Raw genomic sequence first — 25000 nt, forward strand, 5'->3', positions numbered from 1 at the left:
GAGAACCAAGGTACTACTGTATATATATATATATATATATATATATATGTAAATATATAAAAATAAAAAGATTAAGAGAGCAATGGTAAGGTTGGAGAAGTATTTTATGGATTAAGTAGTTTATCCATAAAATACTTCTTCAACCTTACCATTGCTCTCTTTATCTTTTTATTTTTATATATTTACATATACACACGCTAATACACGACTTATAATCCCCAATCCTGTTCATACAACGACTGGGGCAAAACTAGTCGGTATACAGCACTTACTTGGTATTACCTGTATCCTCTTGGGTTTGGTTAAATCCAATACCCTCCTCAACCTTATATATATATATATATATATATATATATATATATATATGACAAATTTCTTCAGTTTCCATCCAGCAAATCCATTCATAAGGTTTTGGACAGCCCAGTAGTAAAAGGCTTTTGCTGCACTGTGGGACTGAACCAAAAACCACATGGCTGGAAAGCAAGCTTGTTGTGCCTGCAAAGTAATCCAACAAATGCTGGAAGTGGATGTAATGAAACAATTATTGGAAGGAATTAGTGGGAAATGTTCAGGAAGTTGTCACTTGTGTTGGCAAACAAAGGTCTTCTTTTGTATACATGTACAAAGACTGTATGAAGACGTTACATGAAGTGTGTATGAAACATATGAGTGATGCTACATGTTAGTGAGACATGGTCATGAGTAGGTGTTAAATGTGGAAGATCTGTGGAGGCTGAAAAGAAGTGTCAGATGTGAAATATTAATGTGAGATGAGAGAGTGATTAGGTGTTAAAGATTCATTGAAATATAATGGTGGAGAGTGATACAACAGCAAATATGGGGGAATAACTCTGTAAAAAATATAATGAGTTGGTGGTGCTATGCAAGAGCAAATGTAGAAACGATTAGAAGGGGAACATTAACAAAATACATTTAGACACTATTCAGGAGATTGAACACACAATACAGAACATACATAGAAGGCTGTACATATAGAACCTTCTACATACATACATACTGGGTTGTCCGGAAAGTTTGTGCCAATTTATAGTAGCTTACCTTTCGACTTATTTTAGAACATGGTTGAGTCCATAAAATAGGATTTGACTACACCTTCATTAAGAGCACAGGTTAAGCTATCTTTTCATGGAAGAAGGTTTATGTTCCTATAACCTGTGTTAATTCTGTAACCCTTTAAAATGGAAGATAAGAAAGTTCATTTTCGGCACTTGATGCTTTTCTTTTTCCGTAAAGGGAAAAATGCCTCACAAGCATCCAAAGAAATATGCGCAGTTTACGGTGATGTTTCTTTATCTGAAAGAACTGTACGGAAGTGGTTCGCAAGATTCCAAGCTGGAGATTGTAGCCTTATTGATAAAGAACAATCAGGCAGACCATCCACTACAGGTGATGACCAAATCAAGTCATTAATTGAGAATAACCCACATTGCACAACCCAAAAATTGGCAGAAAGCCTCAACCTATCAAAATCCGTTGTTCATGAGCACCTGGTAAAGCTTGGGTACACAAATCGCTATGATGTTTGGGTACCACATGAGTTGAGTGAGAAGAACCTTTTGGAAAATCGGCACAAACTTTCCGGACAACCCAATACATACAACAGACAATGCTGTATAAACACAGACTACAGGGTGTACATAAGCAGACCACTGTACATACACACATACAATACTGTACATTGAACATACACAGATAATGCTGCACATATACACATTGATGTATGTATATACACACGCACACACATATATCTATATAGGTCACTGATTACAACTGTACATAAATTACATTGTTCATACACATACAACTGTACATATATACACTACTATATCTAGACAAGCTCACACAGGATGTTGACGACACACAGACGAGTGTACATACACAAGACTGCATACAGAGGAAATTCTGTTCATAATCACTCATGGAAAGTGTTCATATATAGAAGACTGTACATACACACAGGAGTGTATAGGTTTTTTTTGGCTAATGGAGAGAAAAAGGGTTGATTTGCATGAGATATTACACAAACAGCAATTTCTAATAAAAAGTCTTTTTATCAAATGACGTTGCCCAGTGCAAACTACACAACATGCAGCTTGAAAGAAATATTGTTTTCTGCCTTTCTTAACAGCAAAAATATCAATTATTTGGTCAACATTTTTTGCCAACAGACATGTTGACACACTTTTGATCAATATCTAATATTGGTACTCTGTATAATGAAGTTCGACCTTTTGTACTCCTCATATGTATCTTCAGTCATGTGTGGCTTCTGAACGGGTGCTCTGAAAGTACTTGATACAGCAAGAATTGTTGCCAACATACAAATGGTTTTGTTGACGACTGGTAATACATTGTGGCTATAAACTTTGTAGACAGTTTCAATAGCACCAGTTGCTGTTCACTGCTAGTGAATTTTTGATGAATACATATTATGGTCAGTGACAAACCTTGTCAAGATTTCCTGTTCTGTCTTAAGAAGATCCAGGTCAACAGCTTTATATAATGTTGCAAGTTGATAGTACTTATATATGTTATCTGAAATATCATTGTCATCGTTGTCATTGTCCTCTTTGTCATCACCATTGTCACCACCACCACCACCACCACCACCACCACCACCACCACCACCATTACCACCACGACCACAACCACCACGACAACTATGACGACGATGACGATGACCACGATGACCACGACCACCACCGCCACCACTACCACCTTTTAATGTTCATTTTCTCATGTCTACCTCGGTCACATGAAACTTGTTGAGGCAGAATTTTTACAGCCTGATGCCCTTCCTATCACCAACTCACCTGTTTTTAAGCAAGATAATACCTCCCATGGTGAGATATGTTTTTCATGGAAGACTTCAAATGAACAACCTCGCTTATATGACAATGATGCTCATTTACAATCATCACATGATCTCTAAACAAGGGTACATACAAACACATATGCCCCACACGTACATACTTACACACATACACATATATGTATAATACACACACACACACACACACACACACACACACACACACACACAACATTACAGGATTCTTTCAGTTTCCTTCAAATCCACTCACAAGGCTTTGGTCAGTGTGAGGCAATAGTAGAAGACACCTGCACAAGGTGCTGCACAGTGAGACTGAACTCAAGACTGCATGGTTAGTAAACCAGCTTCTTAACCACACAGCCTTGTCTGTACCTAGGTGGACGTGTGTTTAGCAGTCTTTGGCTGTTTCATCTCATGACACTTCTGTTTCTGATTCATTAACCAGTAATTTCAATTGAAAAGAAACATCTTTTTCTCCATAAAACTGTGTCTACATTTAACCCTTCAGCATTCGGATTATTCTGTCAAATGTAATGCCTTGTGCTGGTGATACATAAAATGGCACCCGTGCCAGTGGCACATAAAAGTAATCTAGTACATTCTGTAGAATGGTTGATATTAGGAAGGGCATCTAGCCATAGAAACCAAGTCAAAACAGGCTGGAGCCTGGTTCAGCTCTATGGCTTACCAGTTACAGTCAAGCCTTCTAACCCATGCCAGCATGTAAAATGGACTTTAAATGATAATGATGATGATGATGATTGTTTTGAATTAATCATGCATTATCTTGTAGCTTTGAGAATTTGATGATGTGATTGTATATTTTTAGAATGACATTGTAGCTAAGTTTAAGAAGCTGAATTTACATAAAATGTCAAATATTTTGGCCAGATATGGCCAGCTTAAATGCTAGAGGGTTAAAGTGAACCATGTGTCATGGAGGATTTCTTTGGCAGTTTCCCCCTAACATTTCTGTATTTCCAAATGCTTTCAAAGTTCACTTTATTTCTGCGGTCAGTGAGAATTTCCTTCATTACTATAGCTGTTCTTGCTGTTATATCTGCGATCTTTCCCTGCAGGCATTTACAGGGGATGTTTGTATTTGACAATATTATTTTCATAGCACAACCAATCCAATTAAGAAGCCAAAACTGTAAATGGCATTCAATAATGCCCTACTGTTTGTATTGTCTTAGGGTCTTGATCATTTGTTGAGCCAAGCAATACTTTTATGATATTATGTAATTGCTCTATTATAGCCTACACTTTTTCATTTCTCCACCATTTTGTTACATTTTGAGATTTAAGTGTTTATATAATTTGTCCATCAAAGGCTGTGATGCTTTTAAAGTAGGCATACTATTTGGAATTAGCTTGCAAAAAGTTGTAGAGGATCCAGATAGTTCCCTAGAACGTTGAGGGGAGTGGTTCAGTATTGAATAACATGATTTTAGAGGTGCCTATAACAATGTATATTGATGGCAGGTGAAGGTAAACCTTTAGCTCATGTTGCCAAACCTCTATGAACATAATTTCTATTAGCTGTGACATACACTTACTCTTTAATCTTTTACTTGTTTCAGTCATTTGACTGCAGCCATGCTGGAGCACTGCCTTTAGTTGAGAAAATCGACCCCAGGACTTATTCTTTGGAAGCCTAGTACTTATTCTGTCGTTCTCTTTTTGACGAACCGCTAAATTACGGGGACGTAAACACACCAGCATAGGTTTTCAAGCGATGGTGGGGAGACAAACACAGACACACAAACACACATACATATATATATATATATCTACATATACATATATACAACGGGCTTCTTTCAGTTTCTGTCTACCAAATCCACTCACAAGGCTTTGGTCGGCCCGAGGCTATAGTACAAGACACTTGCCCAAGGTGTCACACAGTGGGACTGAACCCGGAACCATGTGATTCGTAAGCAAGCTACTTACCACACAGCCACTCCTGCGCCTATTAAAACATTAAAACATTCTTTAAAAATTTTGTCAATTTTATACTGTAGTTTTCTGAGTACCATTTTTGACCGACTTATAGAGAATAGTAGAGGATGGTGCAAAAATCTATCGACAAACTCCTAGATTTCTCTTTTAGTGCTGAATCTGAGGTATATTATGACTTACTCAGCCTTGTTGATGTCTGACATCTTATCAACAATAATGAAATATCTGAAATATCTTGGAAATTCCTCATATCATTTACTATGCTGCCTAAAGCAACCTCAGCTGTAATATCAAGAATTTGATTTTACACAATAGCTGAGGCCTGATGCTTATGTAGATCTATGTGACTTTCAGTTCTTCTCATAACAAAGAATATCCTTGGACTGAAGATGTAGAAGTTCTAAAATGCTACCATGGTTACAATCAGAAACTTCAACTGCACTATTGCAGTTCTCTGAGCTGTGAACAACAGAGTTTCAATCAAATTTTCACAAACTCTCAGTTCTATTCTAATTACTGCTTGTTTACAGTATTTAGTTGACATGACACCAACGTTTTGTGCTTCACTTGACCATTTGTCCCCTGGATCCTAGTTTAATGATGACAAGCACTTTTGCACATATGTTGAGGGCTGGCTTGTTATATTTTCCAATTTTGAAATATAGAAGTCATGTCGGTGGCACGTAAAAGCACCTACTACACTCTCAGAGTGGTTGGCGTTAGGAAGGGCATCCAGCTGTAGAAATTCTGCCAAATCAGATTGGAGCCTGGTGCAGCCATCTGGTTTGCCAGTCCTCAGTCAAATCGTCCAACCCATGCTAACATGGAAGGCAGACGTTAAACGATGATGATGATGATGATGATGAAGTGTAACTGTGCAGTAAGAAGTTTGCTTCCCAACCACGTGGTTCTGGGTTCAGTCCCACTGTGTGGCACCTTGAGAAGATGTCCTGTGTCATAACTTTGGGGTGACCAAAGCCTTGGAAGTGGATTTGGCAGATCGAAACTGAAAGAAACCCATTATATATATATATATATATGTGTGTGCGTGTGTGTGTGTGTGTGTGTGTGTGTCTGTGTCTGTGCTTTGTGTCTGTGTTTATTCCCCACCACTGCTTGACAGCTTAGTGATTCCCCATAGCTTAGTGATTCAGCAAAAGAGACCAATAGAATAAACACCAGGTTTAAAAAACAAAAATTAGCAGTAGGGTCAATTCATTTGACCAAAAAAAATCTTCAAGGTGGTGCTCCAGCATGGCCACAGTCTAATGACTGAAACAAGTAAAAGATAGATAGGCACAGGAGTGGCTGTGTGGTAAGTAGCTTGCTTACCAACCACATGGCTCCGGGTTCAGTCTTACTGTATGGAACCATGGGCAAGTGTTTTCTACTATAGCCTTGGACTGACCAAAACCATGTGAGTGGATTTGGTAGACGGAAACTGAAAGAAGCCCATTGTATATATATATATATATATATATGTATATATGATTAATAAATTCAAAAAGGGATAAAAATCTTTTACAAGAATTTTATCAGGAAGCCAGTGTGTAAAAAAATTCATATGGGAAATTTCTATTCCCAAGAATATAATTATTCGTTTATATTTATATAAGGGGCATTACTACAGAATAATGCCACACACTGGACTTCCCAAAATAAACACATTTAGTACCGAATGCGAGGAAAAACAACCAACAGAAGAAGACCGATGCTGGTGTGTTCATGTCTACGTAACTTAGCAATTCGGCAAAAGAGACTGATAGAATAAGTACTAGGCTTAGTACTTATTCTATTAGGAGAATTATGTGTGAGTATGCCAGGAGTAGGTTTCATGAATTTCAGTAAGCATGGAATTTTTGAACATTGTAGTATGCAACAAACAAATGTTGCAAGCAGTTTATGCCATGCATCGACAATTCTGAGCACGAAAAGAAAAAATGGCTTCCAAAAGCTCCGAATATGAGTATGGTTTTCTCTGTATATTTAGACTATATACAATTTTATATGTAGGTACTGTTTACCATGTATGTATACATTTCAGTATTTGTGCAGTATGTACACACTTTTGTGAGAGTACAAAAGTTTGTGCGTGTACAGTTTACTACATGAGCAGTCTTATACACACACACATATACACACACATACACATTATTTTGTGTGTCTACACATCTGTATGTGTATAGTTGTACAGCCTTGTATGTGTGCATGCAGTCTTCTATATGCATCTGTAGTCTGTGTACAGTATTTTATGCACAGTATTCTATATGTGCAGTAGTCAGTGCGTATATGGTCTTTTGAGTGAATATGGAAATGTGTGTACCCATTCTTTTTGTTTTGTTTTGTATTTTTTGGGGGGTTTTTTTGCGGATTGTACATGTAGAGTAGTTTCTGTATGTACAGTTGGTTGTACATGAGTTTCTGCATACATGGACATACAAATCAAGGAAGGAAGGGTGAAAATGCCTTCTTTAGTTTTCAAGCAAAAAGATAGGAAAATTTCAGAAAAAAGGAAACTAAAATGATAAAAAATCAGACAAAAGAATAAAAAAAGATTATCAAATTAACAAGGTTAATAATGAAGTCAAATTAATTCTGGCTAATAATCAACAAAAATTCATGCTAAACAACCTCCTTAAATTTATCTAAATTAATTCTTTTCAAGATTAGAGAAATTAACCCAATGCACATATTTCTGCAAGTTAACTCCCTTGTTACACTCTTATTTTTATTCATGGAAAATCCTGAAGTTTTTCAATCTTTTTATATTTAGTCTTTGATGTAACATTGTTTGTATGGCTTTCAGAAATGGAAAGCTGAACACTCTCACTTTGAAATTTATTTATAGAAATGTTATTCTTCCCATTGCATGTTATGTTCTTGTCAAACACCAAATCCAAATTGAACATACTAAATCTCATCATGATAAAGCATGCAAACAGTTTTATTGTCTATGCATCAATGTGCAGAATATGGCAGCAAATAGACTCTGGTTTTCAAAGAAAAACATGTTAGGGCCATTTATGCTGCTCAGACAGTGACTTTTATCTGAGTACTTTTTTTTTTGAAAACATTAACTGCCAAATTTGTCAGATGAAGATAGGAATGATAATTGATATATCTATAGCCAAAACATCTTCCCAAACCATCAATGCGAACAGCTTTGTTAATGTTGATGATAAGAATATCACAAAAATACCCTTGAGTGTCTATAGAGATTGGCTCTTCTGAATCTAAAAAAGAAGATGAAATGAATGTAACCCAAGGATATAACTGGTTCCACAGCCTGCAAAGAACATTATCACAAACAGTGGTTCAAATTCAGTCAATTTTGTCACAATATAAACTAAAAATATTTAGCAAGATGCAGTCTAATTTGAGAAACTCAATGAGAGAACATTTTAAACTTCATCCTTGACTGTTCTATGACATTGACAAGTGTTAAGGTTTGTGTTCACACATTATTTTATTCTTTTATTCATTTCAGTCATTTGACTGTGGCCATGCTGGAACACAGCCTTTAGTCGAACAAATTGAACCCAGGACTTATTCTTTGTAAGCCTAGTACTTATTCTATTGGTCTCTTTTGCCGAACCGCTAAGTTACGGGGACGTTTAACACACCAGCATCGGTTGTCAAGTGATGTTGGGGGGGGGGGGACAAACACAGACATACAAACACACACACACACACACACACACACATACATATATATGACGGGTTTCTTTCAGTTTCTGTCTACGAAATTCACTCACAAGGCTTTGGTCGGCCCGAGGCTATAAGTAGATGACACTTGCCCAAGGTGCCACGCAGTGGGACTGAACCCGGAACCATGTGGTTGGTAAGCAAGCTACTCACCACACAGCCACTCCTACGCCTATTGAACTGAATGAAATTGTAGTTGTGGCCGATGCCAGTGCTGTCTGACTGGCACTCATATCAGTGGCATGTAAAAAGCTCCATTTGAGCATTGGGCCTGATGGAGGCAGTGACAGGTGACCAAAGCCCTTGGCAATATACTGTACTTGCATTGACCTGCCAAGTCAAGTGAGACAGTAGTCGTGGCTGGAGTTAGGTCAATGGCACCCGTGCCAGTGGCACGTAAAAAGCACCCACTAAACTCTCTGAGTGTTTGATGTTAGGAAGGGCATCCAGTTGTATAATCAGATTGAAACCTGGTGCAGCCCTCAAGCTTACCAGTTCTCAATCAAACTGTCCAACCCATGCCAACATGGAAAGCGGACATTAAACGACGACGATGATGATGATGATGATGATGATGATGATGAATGAAAAAAAATTTTGTTTCAGGTGAATTTATTGCAAGAAACAGCTAGGTTTCTTTCTTCAACGTTTTACATCGTTCAACCTACACAAGTGAATGTGTGAAAAACAAAATAGGAATTTTGGAAGAAATATCTGTAAAACCACTTTTTAAACATCGAATGGCGACGGGAGTCCACCAGAATAAAATAGTAATCAATTGGGGTTCACATATAGAATATGGTTGAGAATTACTGATGTATACATACAGACTACTGCATACACACAGTTGACTGTGCATACTGATTACATAAAAGACTGCACATATTATACTACTGTACACACATACACATAGCATACTGTATACACACAGAACAGACTGTTAATATACAATCTTCAGTGTGTGTAAAGTATTGGTATGTGAGTATAATAGTAATTTACATTGTAGACTATACAAACACGAGACTACTGCTTATGCACAAAAGGCTGCACATATTGTCTCTTCCTCCTCATTTGGGCATGGGCACGGCTGTGAGGGTTGCTTCCCAACCACATGGTTCTGGGTTCAGTCCCATTGTATGACAGCTAGGGCAAATGTTTTCTGCTATTGCTTCAGGCTGACCAAAGCCTTGTGAGTGAATTTAGTAAATGGAAACTGATAGAAGCCTGTCATATTAATATACATATGTGTAATATACTAATATATATATATATATAAAGATATATATACTTACATACACACACACACACATATATATATATATATATATATATATATGTATGTGTGTGTATGTGTCTTTGTATCTGTGTTTGTACCCCACCACCACTTGTGAAGCAGTGCTGATGTATTTATGTCCCCAGTAACTTAGCAGTTCAGCAAAAGGGACTGATAGAATAAGTACCAGCCTTAACAAAAATAAGCACTGGGGTTGATTGGTTCCACTAAAAATTCTTCAAGGTCCTGCCCCAGTATGGCCACAATCTAACGACTGAAACAAGTATAAAGATAAACAGTAAATGATCCAGAGCTGCTCAGTCTCCTTACCTGCACACTACCTCTGCTTCCTCCTCCTCTTACATCCATTTTTTGTCTCATCATATTTGTGCTCCATCATTAAACACACTAACATTATATATCTGGCAGAGGTATGTAAAAGCACCCACTACACTCTCGGAGTGGTTGGCTTTAGGAAGGGCATCCAGCTGCAGAAACTCTGCCAAATCAGATTGGAGCCTGGTGTAGCCATCTGGTTCTCCAGTCCTCAGTCAGATCATCCAACCCATGCTAGCATGGAAAGCGGACGTTAAACCATGATGATGATGATCTTGTAGAGTAGGTACACTTTATACCTCAGCAGCCACTGTACACTCTCTGTATTCAATGCTGATGTTTCACTGCCCTGCAGCATCACACTTTGCACACACAAACATCATTTATTCTGCCTTTCACTTGGACAAAGATTCCCTTTGTTCTCAGCTTCTTAACCCTTTAGCATTTAAACTGGCCATATATTCTACCTGTTTTATGCTAAAACTAACTAGTTCAGGCCTCTTACACCTACCCTGCAATGTCTTTCTAAAAATAAACAATCATATCAGGTCGTTGCCAGTGCTGCTGGACTGGCTCCCGTGCAGGTGGCACATAAAAAACACCTTTTTGAGCATGGCCGTTGCCAGTACCACCAAACTGGCCCTCGTGCCAGTGGCATGAAAAAGCACCCACTACAGTCTCAGAGTGGTTGGCGTTAGGAAGGGCATCCAGCTGTAGAAACTCTGCCAGATCAGATTGGAGTCTGGTGCAGCCTTCTGGCTTGCCAGTCCTCAGTCAAATCGTCCAACCCATGCTAGCATGGAAAGCGGACGTTAATCGATGATGATGATCATCATCATCACCGAAATATCAATGCTGCAAGATAATACAGGATTAATTTTATAAATCATCGTCATTTCATCGTTCAATGTTTGCTTTCCATGCTGGCATGGGTTGAATGGTTTGACCGGGGCTGGCGAACTAAAGGGTTGCACCAGACCCCAATCTGCTTTGGCATGGCTTTTACGGTTGGATGCCCTTCCTAATGCCAACCGCTCCAAGAATGTAATGGTTGCTTTTACATGCCACTGGCACAGGTGCCAGTTGCTTGACACCAGTATCTGCTGCAACTATGATTTTACTTGGCTTGAGGGGTCTTCTACTCAAGCACAGCATAATGCTTTTTTACTCTTTTATTTGTTTCAGTCATTTGACTGTGGCCATGCTGGAGCACCTCTTTTAGTCGAGTATCTCGACTCCACGACTAATTCTTTGTATGCCTAGTACTTATTCTATCGGTCTCTTTTGCCGAACCACTAAGTTACAGGGACGTAAACACACCAGCATTGGTTGTCAAGCGATGTTGGGGGACAAACACAGACACACAAACACACACACACATATACATATGTATATATACATATATATATATATATATATATATATATATATATATATATATATATATATATATATATATATATGTACGATGGGCTTCTTTCAGTTTCCATCTACCAAATCCACTCACAAGGCTTTGGTTGGCCTGAGGCTATAGTAGAAGATACTTGCCCAAGGTGCCACACAGTGGGACTGAACCCAGAACCATGTGGTTGGTAAGCAAGCTACTTACCACACAACCACTCCTGCTGAGAATAAATAAATATTAAATTTCACAGAATAATCTGAATACTAAGAGTTAACCTGTTTCTATTCCATCCTCATCCCAGCTACTGTTGGAGTACTCACCTCTGCTGCTAATTAAGTCACCTAAGCACTCTCATCTAAGAGAGCCTTTATAACGTTTGATAAAAAATTTATTCTACTGGAATGGCTGTGTGGTAAGTAGCTTGCTTACCAACCACATAGTTCCGGGTTCAGTTCCACTGCATGGCAACTTGGGCAAGTGTCTTGTACTATAGCCTCAGGCCAAACTATGCTTTGTGAGTGGATTTGGTAGACGGTATGGTTGCCAGTCGGATGGCACTGGCATCGTCCGTGACTATGGTTTCACTTGGTTGAACACTAAGAATATATATTTGTGTGTGTGTGTGTGTGTGTTTGTGTCTTTGTTTGTTCCTTCCCACCGTCACTTGACAACTGATGTTGGTGTGTTTACGTCCCCATAACTTAGCAGTTCGGCAAAAGAGACTGATGGAATAAGTACTAGGCTTACAAAGAATAAGTCCTGGGGTCGATTTGCTTGACTAAAAGGTGGTGCCGTAGCATGGCCGCAGTCAAATGACTGAAACAAGTAAAAGAATAAAAGATGCTTTTACTGTTAGTTATTCCTGTACATCTATCACATGAACCACTTCTGTCTCTGTTGGCTTGCCTGTAGCACTGTACGTGCACTAAAACCTAAAGAAGACTCTCTCCACACACACACACACACACAAACAATAATGTACAACTGCAGACTACTGTATAGATACAGCAGTTGACACATACATAGAACATGGCTGTGTGGTTAAGAAGCTTGCTTTGCAGTTATGCAGTTTTGCGGTTCAGTCTCACTGTACAGCACCATGGGCAAGTGTCTTCTACTATACCCTGGGTTAACCAATGCCTTATGAGTGAATTTGGTATTCATACACACACACACACACACACACACACACACACCATCATCATTATCATCATCATCATCATCATCATTTAACATCCGCTTTCCATGCTAGTATTGGTTGGACGATTTGATTGGGGACTGGCAAACCAGATGTCTACACCAGACTCCAATCTGATCTGGCAGAGTTTTTACAGCTGGATTCCCTTCCTAACGCCAACCGCTCCGAGAGTGTAGTGGGTACTTTTTATGTGCCACCAGCATGAGGGCCAGTCTGGCGGTACTGTCAACAACCACGCTGAAATGGTGTTTTTTTTACGTGCCACTGGCACAGAAGCAAGATCACTGCTCTGGCAGTGATCCCGCTCGGATGGTGCTGTCATCGAATTTGGTTCAGTTTCGATCTCACTTGCCCCAGCAGGTCTTCACACGCTGAGTTTAGTGTCCAATGAAGGAAGGTTGGCATGGGTGCCAGTCAACGAATTTGGTTCAATTTTCGATTTCGATTTCACTTGCCTGAACAGGTCATTGCAAGCAGGGTTTTCTGTCCAAAGAAGGAAAGGTACGCATAAGTGGGCTGGCTACACCCCTGGTAAAGGCCACGGGTTATGGTCTCACTTGTCTTGCTGGGTCTTCTCATGCACAGCATATTGCCAAAGGTCTCTGTCACAAGTCATTGCCTCAGTGAGGCCTAAGTCATTGCATATTTATGTCTTTGTGTTTATGTTTGTTTACCCACCACTACCTGACAACTAGAATTGCTTTCTTTTGATCACTGTAACTTAGCAGTTCAGCAAAAATAGACTGATTGAATAAGTACTAAGGGTCAATTTCTTTGACTGAACCCTTCAAGGTGGTGCCCCAGTATGGCCACAGTCCAATAACCAAAACAAGTAAAAGATAGAAGATAAAGAAACACAGAAGATTGGACATGAGCAGAAGACTATACATACAAAAGAGACATGACAACAACACAAAGTACTGTACATACATACAATTCTGTAAAATATATATGTGTATATATATATATATATATATATATACAGAAAATTGTGCAAACACTAAAAGACTGTCCATATATTGGAAAATGAACGCACACAAAATATAGCATATATATACACAGAAGCCTGCACACAGGTTACTGTGGACACAAACACACCCAGAGAAAACTTTGCACACACAGAACACTATATTATACACAGTTCAGACCATAAATTTACAATCATTAGGGGAAATGAAACTTTCTTCTTGTTGAGGAACCCAATAATTTAGACTGTCAAGAATGTCGTTAAATTGAGTATGTAAGATCTCTAGATTTTTCTAGCAGTTTCAAAAATCATTAAAGAATCTTAAAACTTTCTCCTAAATTTGAAGTAACATGACACTTGTTCCACTGTTTATATCATGATAATGAAGTATCCCGATTATGTAAAAGGACTGATTCTAAGAAGTGAATTCTTTTTATCTCGAATATCACTAAAAGCATAACAATTTGAGCCAATGAATAAGCTGCTTTGTGATCATTCAACATGTTAGAAGTAACAACTAAAGCTCCATCAAATCACACTTTTACTGTTTTAAAAGCAAATGACACATTTGATAATAATCTATAGATTTTAGCCAATATTCTATGTAGAGACAGAGGTAAATATCTTGTCTTTATACTCTTTTCCTCTTTTACTTGTTTCAGTCATTTGACTGCGGCCATGCTGGAGCACCGCCTTTAGTTGAGCAAATCGACCCCAGGACTTATTCTTTGTAAGCCTAGTACTTATTCTATCGGTGTCTTGTTGCCGAACTGCTAAGTTACGGAGACGTAAACACACCAGCATCGGTTGTCAAGTGATTGTGAGGGGATACACAGACACACAAACATATATGTGTGTGTGTGTGTGTATATATCATCATCATCATCATCATCGTTTAACGTCCGCTTTCCATGCTAGCATGGGTTGGACGATTTGACTGAGGACTGGTGAAACCGGATGGCAACACCAGGCTCCAGTCTGATTTGGCAGAGTTTCTACAGCTGGATGCCCTTCCTAACGCCAACCACTCAGAGAGTGTAGTGGGTGCTTTTACGTGTCACCCGCACGAAAACGGCCACGCTCGAAATGGTGTCTTTTATGTGCCACCCGCACAAGCCAGTCCAGGGGCACTGGCAACGATCTCGCTCGAAAATCCTACAGGAGCCAGTCAGGCGGTACTGGCAACGGCCACGCTCAAAATGGTGCATCTCATGTGCCACCCGCACAAGAACCAGTCCAGGGGCACTGGCAACGATCTTACTTGGCTTGCCGGGTCTTCTCACGCACAGCCCATTTCCAAAGGTCTCGGTCCGTAGTCATCGCCTCGGTGAGGCCCAATGTACGAAGGTCTTGCCTCACCACCTCAGCCCAGGTCTTCCTGGGCCTACCTCTTCCACGGGTTCCCTCAACTGTTAGGGTGTGGCACTTTTTCACGCAGCTATCCTCCTCCATTCTCACCACATGTCCATACCAGCGCAATCGTCTCTCTTGCACGCCACAACTGATGCTTCTAATGTTCAGCTTTTCTCTCAAGATACTTACACTCTGACGGGTATTCACATTGACATTACACATCCAACGGAGCATACTGGCTTCATTCCTTGCGAGCTTACGTATGTCCTCAGCAGTTACAGCCCATGTTTCACTGCCATGTAGCATGGTTGTTCGTACGCATGCGTCATACAGTCTGCCTTTTACTCTGAGTGAGAGTCCCTTTGTCGCCAGCAGGGGTAAGAGCTCTCTAAACTTTGCCCAGGCTATTCTTATTCTAGCAGCTACACTTTCAGCGCACCCACCCCCACTACTAACTTGGTCGCCCAGATAGCGGAAGCTATCGACTACCTCTAGTTTTTCACCCTGGAATGAGATAGAAGTTGTTTCCTGTTTGTTTGCAGTCTTTATTGCACCTGAACATCTGCCACAAACAAAAACTAACTTGCTAGTTAACCTGCCTTTGATGTTGCTGCACCTCTTATGTGTCCATAGCTTGCACCGGGTACATCTTATAGAGTTACTACCTACTCCTTTTCTACATACTGAGCAGGGCCATCTACCTGAAGGGGTTTGTGTTTTATCTACCTTCCTACTTATTAGGATTTTGGTTTTAGCTAGGTTGACTCTAAGGCCCTTCAGTTCTAGACCTTGCTTCCACACCTGAAACTTCTCCTCTAGTTCTGATAGTGACTCCGCAATTAGGGCAAGGTCATCAGCATAGAGGAGCTCCCAGGGGCAACCTGTCTTGAACTCCTCTGTGATTGCCTGGAGGACTATGGTAAATAATAGGGGGCTGAGGACGGAACCTTGGTGGACCCCTACCTCTACCCGGAATTCATTGCTGTACTCATTTCCAACCCTCACCTTACTGGCCGCATCTCTGTACATGGCTCGCACAGCTCTCACTAGCCATTCTTCTAATATATATATATACAGCAGGCTTCTTTGCTTCTTACAGTTTCCGTCTACCAAATCAACTCAAGGCTTTGGTTGGCCCGAGGCTATAGTAGAAGACACTTGCCCAAGGTGCCATGCAGTTGGACTGAACCTGGAACCATGTGGTTGGGAAGGAAGTTACTTACCACTCAGCCACTCCTGTGCCTCATGGGGTAGTTGTAAATGAGTGTCACTGTCATACAAGCAGTGTCATTTGGTTCCAATATTCTGAAAATGTCTGGCCATGAGGAAATATTAATTTGCTTGACAACAACAACAACAACAACAACAACAAAAACAACACAACAACCACCAAATGACATCAATCAGTGACAAATCATCTCTAATGTATACTGAAAGAGCTCTGGGATTGCCATTGCTTTGGTCATTTCTTTTCTCAATTGTCCACTTATCATTTCCTGGAATACCCAGCTTACCATTTCGATATTGTCTTGAACGTATCCTCCATCATCCATGTCCCTGTTATCTCCACTTCTCTCACACCAAGATTTCTACATCACTCGTTATTTGACATATGCAGGGTTATGGTGCTCGGGTCTAATGGCACCATTCCCTGCCAGATCCCCCAAATAAAGAAGTGGTATATAAGTATCTGTTTAGTCAGAGGATTTAAACCAAGAAAAATAACTGAATAGACTATAATGTGGAAATCAGAAATGGTAAAAATACAGATCGAGAGAAACTTATAAAAAATCCACAGGTGTAGGAGTGGCTGTGTGGTAAGTAGCTTGCTTACCAACCACATGGTTCTGGGTTCAGTCCTACTGCGTGGCACCTTGGGCAAGTGCCTTCTACTATAGCCTCGGGCCGACCAGAGCCTTGCGAGTGGATTTGGTAGACGGAAACTGAAAGAAGCCCGTCGTATATATGTATATTTATATATGTGTGTGTGTGTGTGTGTGTATGTTTGTGTGTCTATGTTTGTCCCCCCAACATCGCTTGACAACCGATGCTGGTGTGTTTATGCCCCCGTAACTTAGCGGTTTGGCAAAAGGGACCGATAGAATAAGTACTAGGCTTACAAAGAATAAGTCCGGGGTCGATTTGCTCGACTAAAAAGCAGTGCTCCAGCATGGCCACAGTCAAATGACTGAAACAAGTAAAAGAGTAAAAAAAGAGTAAAGATCCCACAGATATGCAGAAGATTGAAATTAAAAGAGATGTGAGTTAATAAGATATCCAAGAAAGATCATAAAAAAATGTAAATACTACCAGCCCTACCATTACTAAAGGCAAGCAATGATAGAACTGAAGGAAGGTCACTCCATTGATGATCTCTAGAAATAGCAAAGGGATTTCTAGTTTTGTAGCATCCTTAAACAATATTTTCTTCTAATTCTTCCTGAAAGATACTGATATGACCCAGGTTTTCCTTAAATGATTCTTCTACCATCTTGACTCAAAATCACTTCTGGATGATCCGAATAAACTTAAGAAAGTATTGATAGGACATCGGTAAGAGAAACTTCTGTAACAATGCCTTGGCTAGAATCTAACTATCAGTGACCTTAATATGGTCAGTAGAGACAAAATATGGAATATTATATTTGCTGGTTGAATGGTTAGCTATAGAAAGGAAGAAGACATTCAGTTGTAAAAGCAATTGTTCCAACAATTTACAATATGTTCAAATTTTTCGAACATGGCCAACATGGAAAATTAGATGTAAGGCCACAATAATCAAATGATTAAATAAAGAAACAAAATAAAGAATAATTTCAACATAACTCTTTGTTTTCTTCCACCACCACATGATATTATAGCAATATACTGGTCCCCAAGTTTTGTCAAGATCTCTGGTCTTTAGCCAGAGACAGTAAAATTAAAGAGGAACCAAATTTGAGTGTCCCACTATTGATTAGATTTGACATAATATTGTCTGGCAATGCTGTGGTCGTTCCAAGCATCTGTCTAGTGCCATATACATGATGATTGATAGTTGAAGAAACTACAAGTCTTCAATTTTCTTTATTGATTCTGGCTCATTTTCAAATAACTAAATGCTTTTACCTAAATCATATGGGCGGGGACAATTTAAATTTGCTAATCTTCGTTAAGTTCTTTGTAGAAATGTTCCACTAACCCGGTAGAATGCCAATGGGAAATGAGGCTATTGGGAATTTTCAGAACAGTGTGTAGAACTATATGAGTTATTGAAAAGCTAAACCACAGAGATATTATATGAGATTAAATATTGACAGATTTAGAAAAAAAACGAAGCTAATTATATTGATTTATTTCAATGATGTTATTAAATAATTCTTTCTTCTGGTCATTTATTGAGTATTTAGGTTTTGAGGTTGAGTTTGTCAATATAAAAGTCTCAAAGCTACAAATGTTGTGATGACATGTTCAAACCTTGCAGTGGTGTTTATAAACTGAGGAATGGAGAATTGATTTTATTTCGAAAAATTAAAGAAAGGAAACAAGAAAATTTCCCACAAAATAAAAGTAAACTTCAATTCTTTTGGTTTTACAATAATACTAGGCTAAAACAGTTCTCTTACATAATCTGTGACTGCCTCAAAAGTTGCCGGTCCAATGCCTGCCTATTGCTATAATACATACATACATACATACATACATACATGTGTATGTGTTTGTGTGTTTATATATGTATCTTTATCTATCTGTCTGTCTGTCTATCTATCTATCTATCTATCTATCTATCTATTTACCTATCTGTTTATCTATCTGTCTATCTATATATGTATGTGTGTGTGTATATATATATATATATATATATATATATATATATATATATATGTATGTATGTATATTCACACATACACAGACATATATAGAAGTATAGCAGTTGCTGATTGGAAGACACATTTCAGCCATTCAGATGCACAAGGAGAGCGTTAACTTCACTTAAACATTTATTACTAATATGGTGCCAAAATTTTTGTTGCTTGAAACTGCAACCTGTTTGCTGACAAAATCTTTAGATGCACCACGCACCCGCCTCCACTCTCCTCCTCCCGTCCTCCTTCCGTTCCACCTTCTTTCCATTTTCTTCCTCCTATCCTTTTGCCATTCCACTCACTCCTCCTCTTCCTTCTTCAATCTCCTCCTCCTCCTCCTCCTCCTCCTCCTCCTCCTCCTCCTCCTCCTCCTCCTCCTCCTCCTCTCACCCTCCTCCTCCTCTCACCCTCCCCCTCCTCTCACCCTCCCCCTCCTCCCACCCTCTCCCCTCTCCCCTCCCCTCCCACCCACCCACCCCTCCCCACCCACCCTCTCCCCTCCTCCTCCCACCCTCTTCTCCCACCTTCTCTAGCTCCTTCCTTCCCTCCTCCTCCGTCCACCCTCTCCTCCTCCGTCCACCCTCTCCTTCTCTGTCCACCATCTCCTCCTCCTCCTCCTGTCCTTTCTTTCTCCTTCTGTCTTCTCATTCCGCCTCTCCCTTTCATGCCTACACCTCATCACCATTACCATTATCATCATCATCATCATCATCATCATCCATCCATCCCATTCCTCCCCTACCATCCCCCTCCCCGCTCTATCACTCCACCCCCTTCTTATTCCCACCCTCCTCTTCACATACCAGTGCCCTGAAAAAAAAATGGATACATTTTGATAATGCAAGACTTTTAAATGAGTGGGGGTGGGGGTGGGGGGCGGCGGTCACAACTGGAATATCATCAGTTATAGTTCTGCTGACTGGATCAGAGAAAGGGCTAGGGTTAAACAACAACAACAACAGCGACAACAGCAAGAAATTTTCAACCTCATTACAGCTACCCCAACTGCCCATATCAATATAATTCATTTGTCTTTAGAAAACACAAAACTTTGTCCATTTTGCAAATTATCTCATAGAGTCTAGCAGTCTGTTTGTTCACTTTTGTTCCTTTATACTTACTAATAGATATTCTACTATTCATTAAATTCCATTATTTCAAACATTCTGTTTGTTTTGTTATTCTATTATTCTGCAGATCACTCAAGAATGGAGAGAGATTGACTACAACAATGCTGACGTTGCAATGATGGCAATCACAAAGATAACAGACGTAAGTGTTCTGTTGTAGATATACTACAGCTATATCTATATCTAGAACTGCAGTTACCACTACAGGCCATACTACAATTACAGTATTTCTAGAAACACAGTCGGCCCTGTGCTTGGCTCAGTGGTTAGAGTGTCAGGTTCACAATCATGAGGTTGTGAATTCAATTCCCTGACCGGGCGGGTTGGGTGTTGTGTTCTTGAGCAAGACATTTTATTTCATGTTGCTCCAGTTCACTCAGCTGTAGAAATGAGTTGTGACGTCACTGGTGCCAAGCTGTATCGGCCCCTTTGCCTTTCACTTGGAAAACATTGGTGGCATGGAGAAGGGTGGCTGGTATGCATGGGCGACTGCTGGTCTTCCTTTATGGAAGGTTGTTTATCAACCTTACCTGGACTTGTTCCTCAGAGGGGAACTTTCTAGGTGCAATCTCATGGTCTTTCATGGCCGAAGTTGGGGTGGTCTTTACTTTTAAGTTACAAACTGCATCTACAACCACAAATAAAGTAACTACTACAGCCAAAACTGCAATCCTAGCTATAGCCACAGCTACAGATATAACTGAAACTATAACCCATGACTACTATTGCAACTGTCATCTCAACAGCACTTTCATCTATAGGTAAAATTATAGGCAAAACTACAGCCATGACTACAATTACAGCGACAAACATAATTACAGACACAACACAACTGGATGGATTAGGGTTCAACGGTAAGATGATGACTTCAAAAAATTAATCCAAACAGTTGTCTCATGAGCCATGTTTTATATTCAGCAAATGAAAGAATGAACTGTATAACTTGTACTGTGAATCCCAATCGGTTGGGTTTGATTGTTCAACCATACCGAAGGTCACTTTTTACTTTTGGCTGTAGAAAAAAAAAACCCAAAGCCTCATGTAATGAAGTCTAGGTGAAAATAAGAATGAAGCTTCTATATGGCTTTCTATGTTGTTGTGGGCAATCATGTTACTTCAATGATCCACAGTCTTTAGAACTAGGGTTGGTTATATTTGAAGAACAATAAAAGAGCCTTTTTTAGAAATAATACATTTCTAAACCTCTCAGAGAGATTTATGCAGTAGTGATATGATGCAGTAGTTGTATGCTGTCAACTTAATGTGACAGTCCCATGAAGGGAATAATACTACTGCTGGTTAGACCTAGGAAGCTGCACTGCTTCCTGTCGGCCTTGACACATTTCCTGTGTCCTTATGTTTACAAGGAGGAGACAGGCACCTCCACCCAGCTAAGCCTGCATCCAGAGACATGTTTCTGAGTCATTGCTCATCATCAGTCTGGAGTAGCATGACCTGACTCTGGATGCAGGCTTAGCTGGGTGTGGGTGCTTGTCTCCCCCTTGTAAACATAAGGATACAGGAAATGTGTCAAGGCCGACAGGAAGCAGTGCAGCTTTCTAGGTCTAACCAACAGTAGTATTATTCCCTTCAGGGAACTGTCATATTAAGGTGACAGCATACAACTAATAAAAGAGCCATAAATAAGAAAAGGTACATAAGTGTGTTGGAGTAGTAGTGGCAGTGAATTTTGGGAAGTATAGAATTCTTTAAGAATACAATGTCCTGACAACTAACAACTGATGAGGGTAATTTATTTCATGCTTTAACAATACTGAACATGGAAAAAATGTTTCTGAAAGCCACGAGTGCCAGGTTGGTCTTTGATTTTATAAGGATGTAGAATTACACCATTTTGGTAAGTTATGGAAGAGTGTGTGTAAAAGAGAAGAGGATGTAAAGAAAGTTAAGGGTGCTTCTGTTTGAGGGTGTTGTTGCTTGAGGGTGTTGTTGCTTGAGGGTGTTGTTGCTTGAGGGTGTTGTTGCTTTTGAGTGTTGTTGCTTGAGGGTGTTGTTGCTTGAGGTTGTTATTGCTTCTTTTTGACCAGAAAGGATAGACTGTATATCGTATGTGTGAGAGGCATGATATTATATCGTAATGTAATAAAAACAATGAATGTGGAGAATCTGTTAATGGCTAGAGAGAAATATGTTGGATGTGCTGACAGTAGAATTGATTGAGTTGTTGCATATTAAAGAGATTGGTTGGTGCATTTGTAAGAAAAACGACTGTACTGAGAGGGACATGTGATGTGAATGGAAAAGGAACTTTGGATACATTAATTGTGAATGATGCTTGTGAGTGAAGTAAACAAATGAAGAGATGACAAGTTGTTAGGTGAGATCTTAGAATACTAAGCCTTAGAGATAAGATGATGCAGAATTAAGATGAATGGTAGATTTATCCAGCTCATGCTGGCATGATGAAATGTTTTCTTGAATTACTTTGGGTAAACTTTTGTGATATTCCATTGATAAATTATTTCTTTCTGATATCTTAAATTCTAATGAACTCTGATAATGATTTGTTGACAGTTGATCTGTGATTCTATCAAGTTTTATGCAGAGAAGATCCATACCATTTTGAGGAACAATAGTTATTATGATGAACAGGTGCATCACTTTGATATTAACGATCAGGTAAGATATATGACTAATGTTAATAACCAGGTAAGATATGATTAATGTTCAAAGGACTACAAAGGGTCTATGACTGACATTAACAAACCAGGTAAAATATGACTGATGTTAACGATGTTATAAGATGGCAGATTAATGAATAAATAACAAGTGATTGATGATCAGTGAACTGGTGAGATATGATTGATATTGTGTTAATGAGAATTCTAATGCTCAGTGATGTTAATTACCAATTAAGATATGACCGAGGTGAGTGATTGGATAAAATATGACAAAAATGAGTGATTAATAAAGACAATATTGATGCTAATAACCAGATAAGATATAACTGAGGTTGATAACCTAGTAAAATTGGAATCATTAGAAAAGAGCAAAATTCAAGACAGAAAGCAGCAATAAGTCAGCTGATAAACAAAATAACAGTAAGTACTAAAATGCACAAACAGTCATCATCATCATCATCATCATCATCCTCATCATCATCGTTTAAGGTCCGTTTCCATGCTGGCATGGGTTGGATGGTTTGACTGAGGTCTGGAAAGCCAGTGGTTACACCAGGCTCCAATCTGATCTAGCAATGTTTCTACAGCTGGATGCCCTTCCTAATGCTAACCACTCTGAGGGTATAGTGGATGCTTTTTACATGCCACCAACATGGAAGCCAGTCAGGGGGCACTGGCATTGGCCATGTTCGGATGGTGCTTTTTATGTGCCACCGGCATGGGAGCCAGTCAGGTGGCACTGGTATCGGCCACGTTCAGATAGTGCTTTTTACATGCGACCAGCAAAATACATTCACAAAAATGACAGAAAAGGGAGCAATATAAGAGCCATGAAGGGAAAGGAGTACATAGACATGCTAGGAGTAGAGAATTTGGGGGACACAACCATATATACATGCACACACACACACACACACACACACACACACACATACACACACACACACACACACACACACACATCCATGTTTACACATTAACACGCATATATAAATATATATATTTCTCTATTGCCCTTAGGGGGCTAAACATAGAGGAGACAAACAAGGACAGACAAAGGGATTAAGTCGATTATATCGACCCTAGTACGTAACTGGTACTTAATTTATTGACCCCGAAAGGATGAAAGGCAAAGTCGACCTCAGCGGAATTTGAACTCAGAACGTAACGGCAGACGAAATACCGCTAAGCATTTCCCCCGGCGTGCTAACGTTTCTGCCAGCTCACCGCCTTCTTTCAGTTTCTGTCAACCAAATCCACTCACATGACTTTGATCAGGCTGAGACTATAGTAGGAGACACTTGCCGACGGTGCCATGCAGTGAAACTTATAATGAATAATTTGAGCAAGGTTTGTTTGCTATCTCTTGCAGTTCAGGCAACCATGTAGAAGTCTTCACACATTTTTGTATGACTGTAAGTTGTGATTTGAGAAGTGTTTGACTGCTATATCTTGCAAAGTGAGTGATGAACAAACAGGTTCCCCTTTTTAATGATGGTAGGGTATGATCTGAGGAAGTTATGTTGACTATTTCTAGTAGGTCTAATGACCGCATAGATTCCTCCTGGATGTTCCATAGTATTTCAGTATATACAGGGTGTCCACAAAGTCTGGGTACATGGGGATTAACACATACTTTATGAAATTATTATTTCTTATATTTAATTGTTTATGTTATGATTTTATTTACTCCATGTACCCAGACCTTGTGGACACCCTGTATATTGTTATCCTAAAACCATCTTGGTAATGCTTGATAATGATAAGCACTGATGCTGATGCCATGTAAAAAGCACTGGTGACGGTACCACATAAAGTGCACTGGTGTGGAGTCATGTTTAAGGCACCGATGCTGGTGCCGCATAAAAAACCCCAGTATACTCAGTAAGGTGATCAGCATTAAGAAGGGCATCCAGCTGTTGAAACCAAGCCAAAACAGACATTGAGATTTGGTGTAGCTCTTGGCCAACCAACTCCCAGCCAGGCCAGCTCCTAGCCAAGCCAGCTCCTGTCAAACTGTCCAACCCATGCCAGCATGGAAAACGGACTTTAGCACCCTCTACACTCTCGAAGTGGTTGGCGTTAGGAAGGGCATTCAGCTGTAGAAACTCTGCCAAATCAGATTGGAGCCTGGTGTAGCCATCTGGTTCACCAGTCATCAGTCAAATTGTCCAACCCATGCTAGCATAGAAAGCGGACGTTAAATGATGATGATGATGACGAGGAGGAGGAGGTGGAGGATATTGTGCACCATTTCTCTTACTAAACCTGGTCCACTATCAGCTGAGAGTAATGAGGCAGCCTCTTCACTAAAATACACTTCTCTCTAC

General features: G+C 39.7%; 1 protein-coding gene across 4 annotated transcripts in view; it reads left to right on the forward strand.

The window, feature by feature from the left end:
* Positions 1-25000, forward strand: part of LOC106867686 (protein unc-13 homolog D) — a 467325-nt gene that overhangs the window by 351424 nt on the left and 90901 nt on the right. For all 4 annotated transcript variants that reach the window (XM_089348935.1, XM_089348927.1, XM_089348922.1 and 1 more), the window contains 2 exons: positions 20096-20170; positions 22564-22668. In XM_089348935.1, coding sequence (XP_089205061.1) covers positions 20096-20170; positions 22564-22668 — 180 coding nt within the window. The remainder of the gene's footprint in view (positions 1-20095; positions 20171-22563; positions 22669-25000) is intronic.

This window comes from Octopus bimaculoides, chromosome 1, assembly GCF_046866305.1.
Source record: "Octopus bimaculoides isolate indiv1 chromosome 1, ASM4686630v1, whole genome shotgun sequence".
Classification (NCBI taxonomy): Eukaryota; Metazoa; Mollusca; class Cephalopoda; order Octopoda; family Octopodidae; genus Octopus; species Octopus bimaculoides.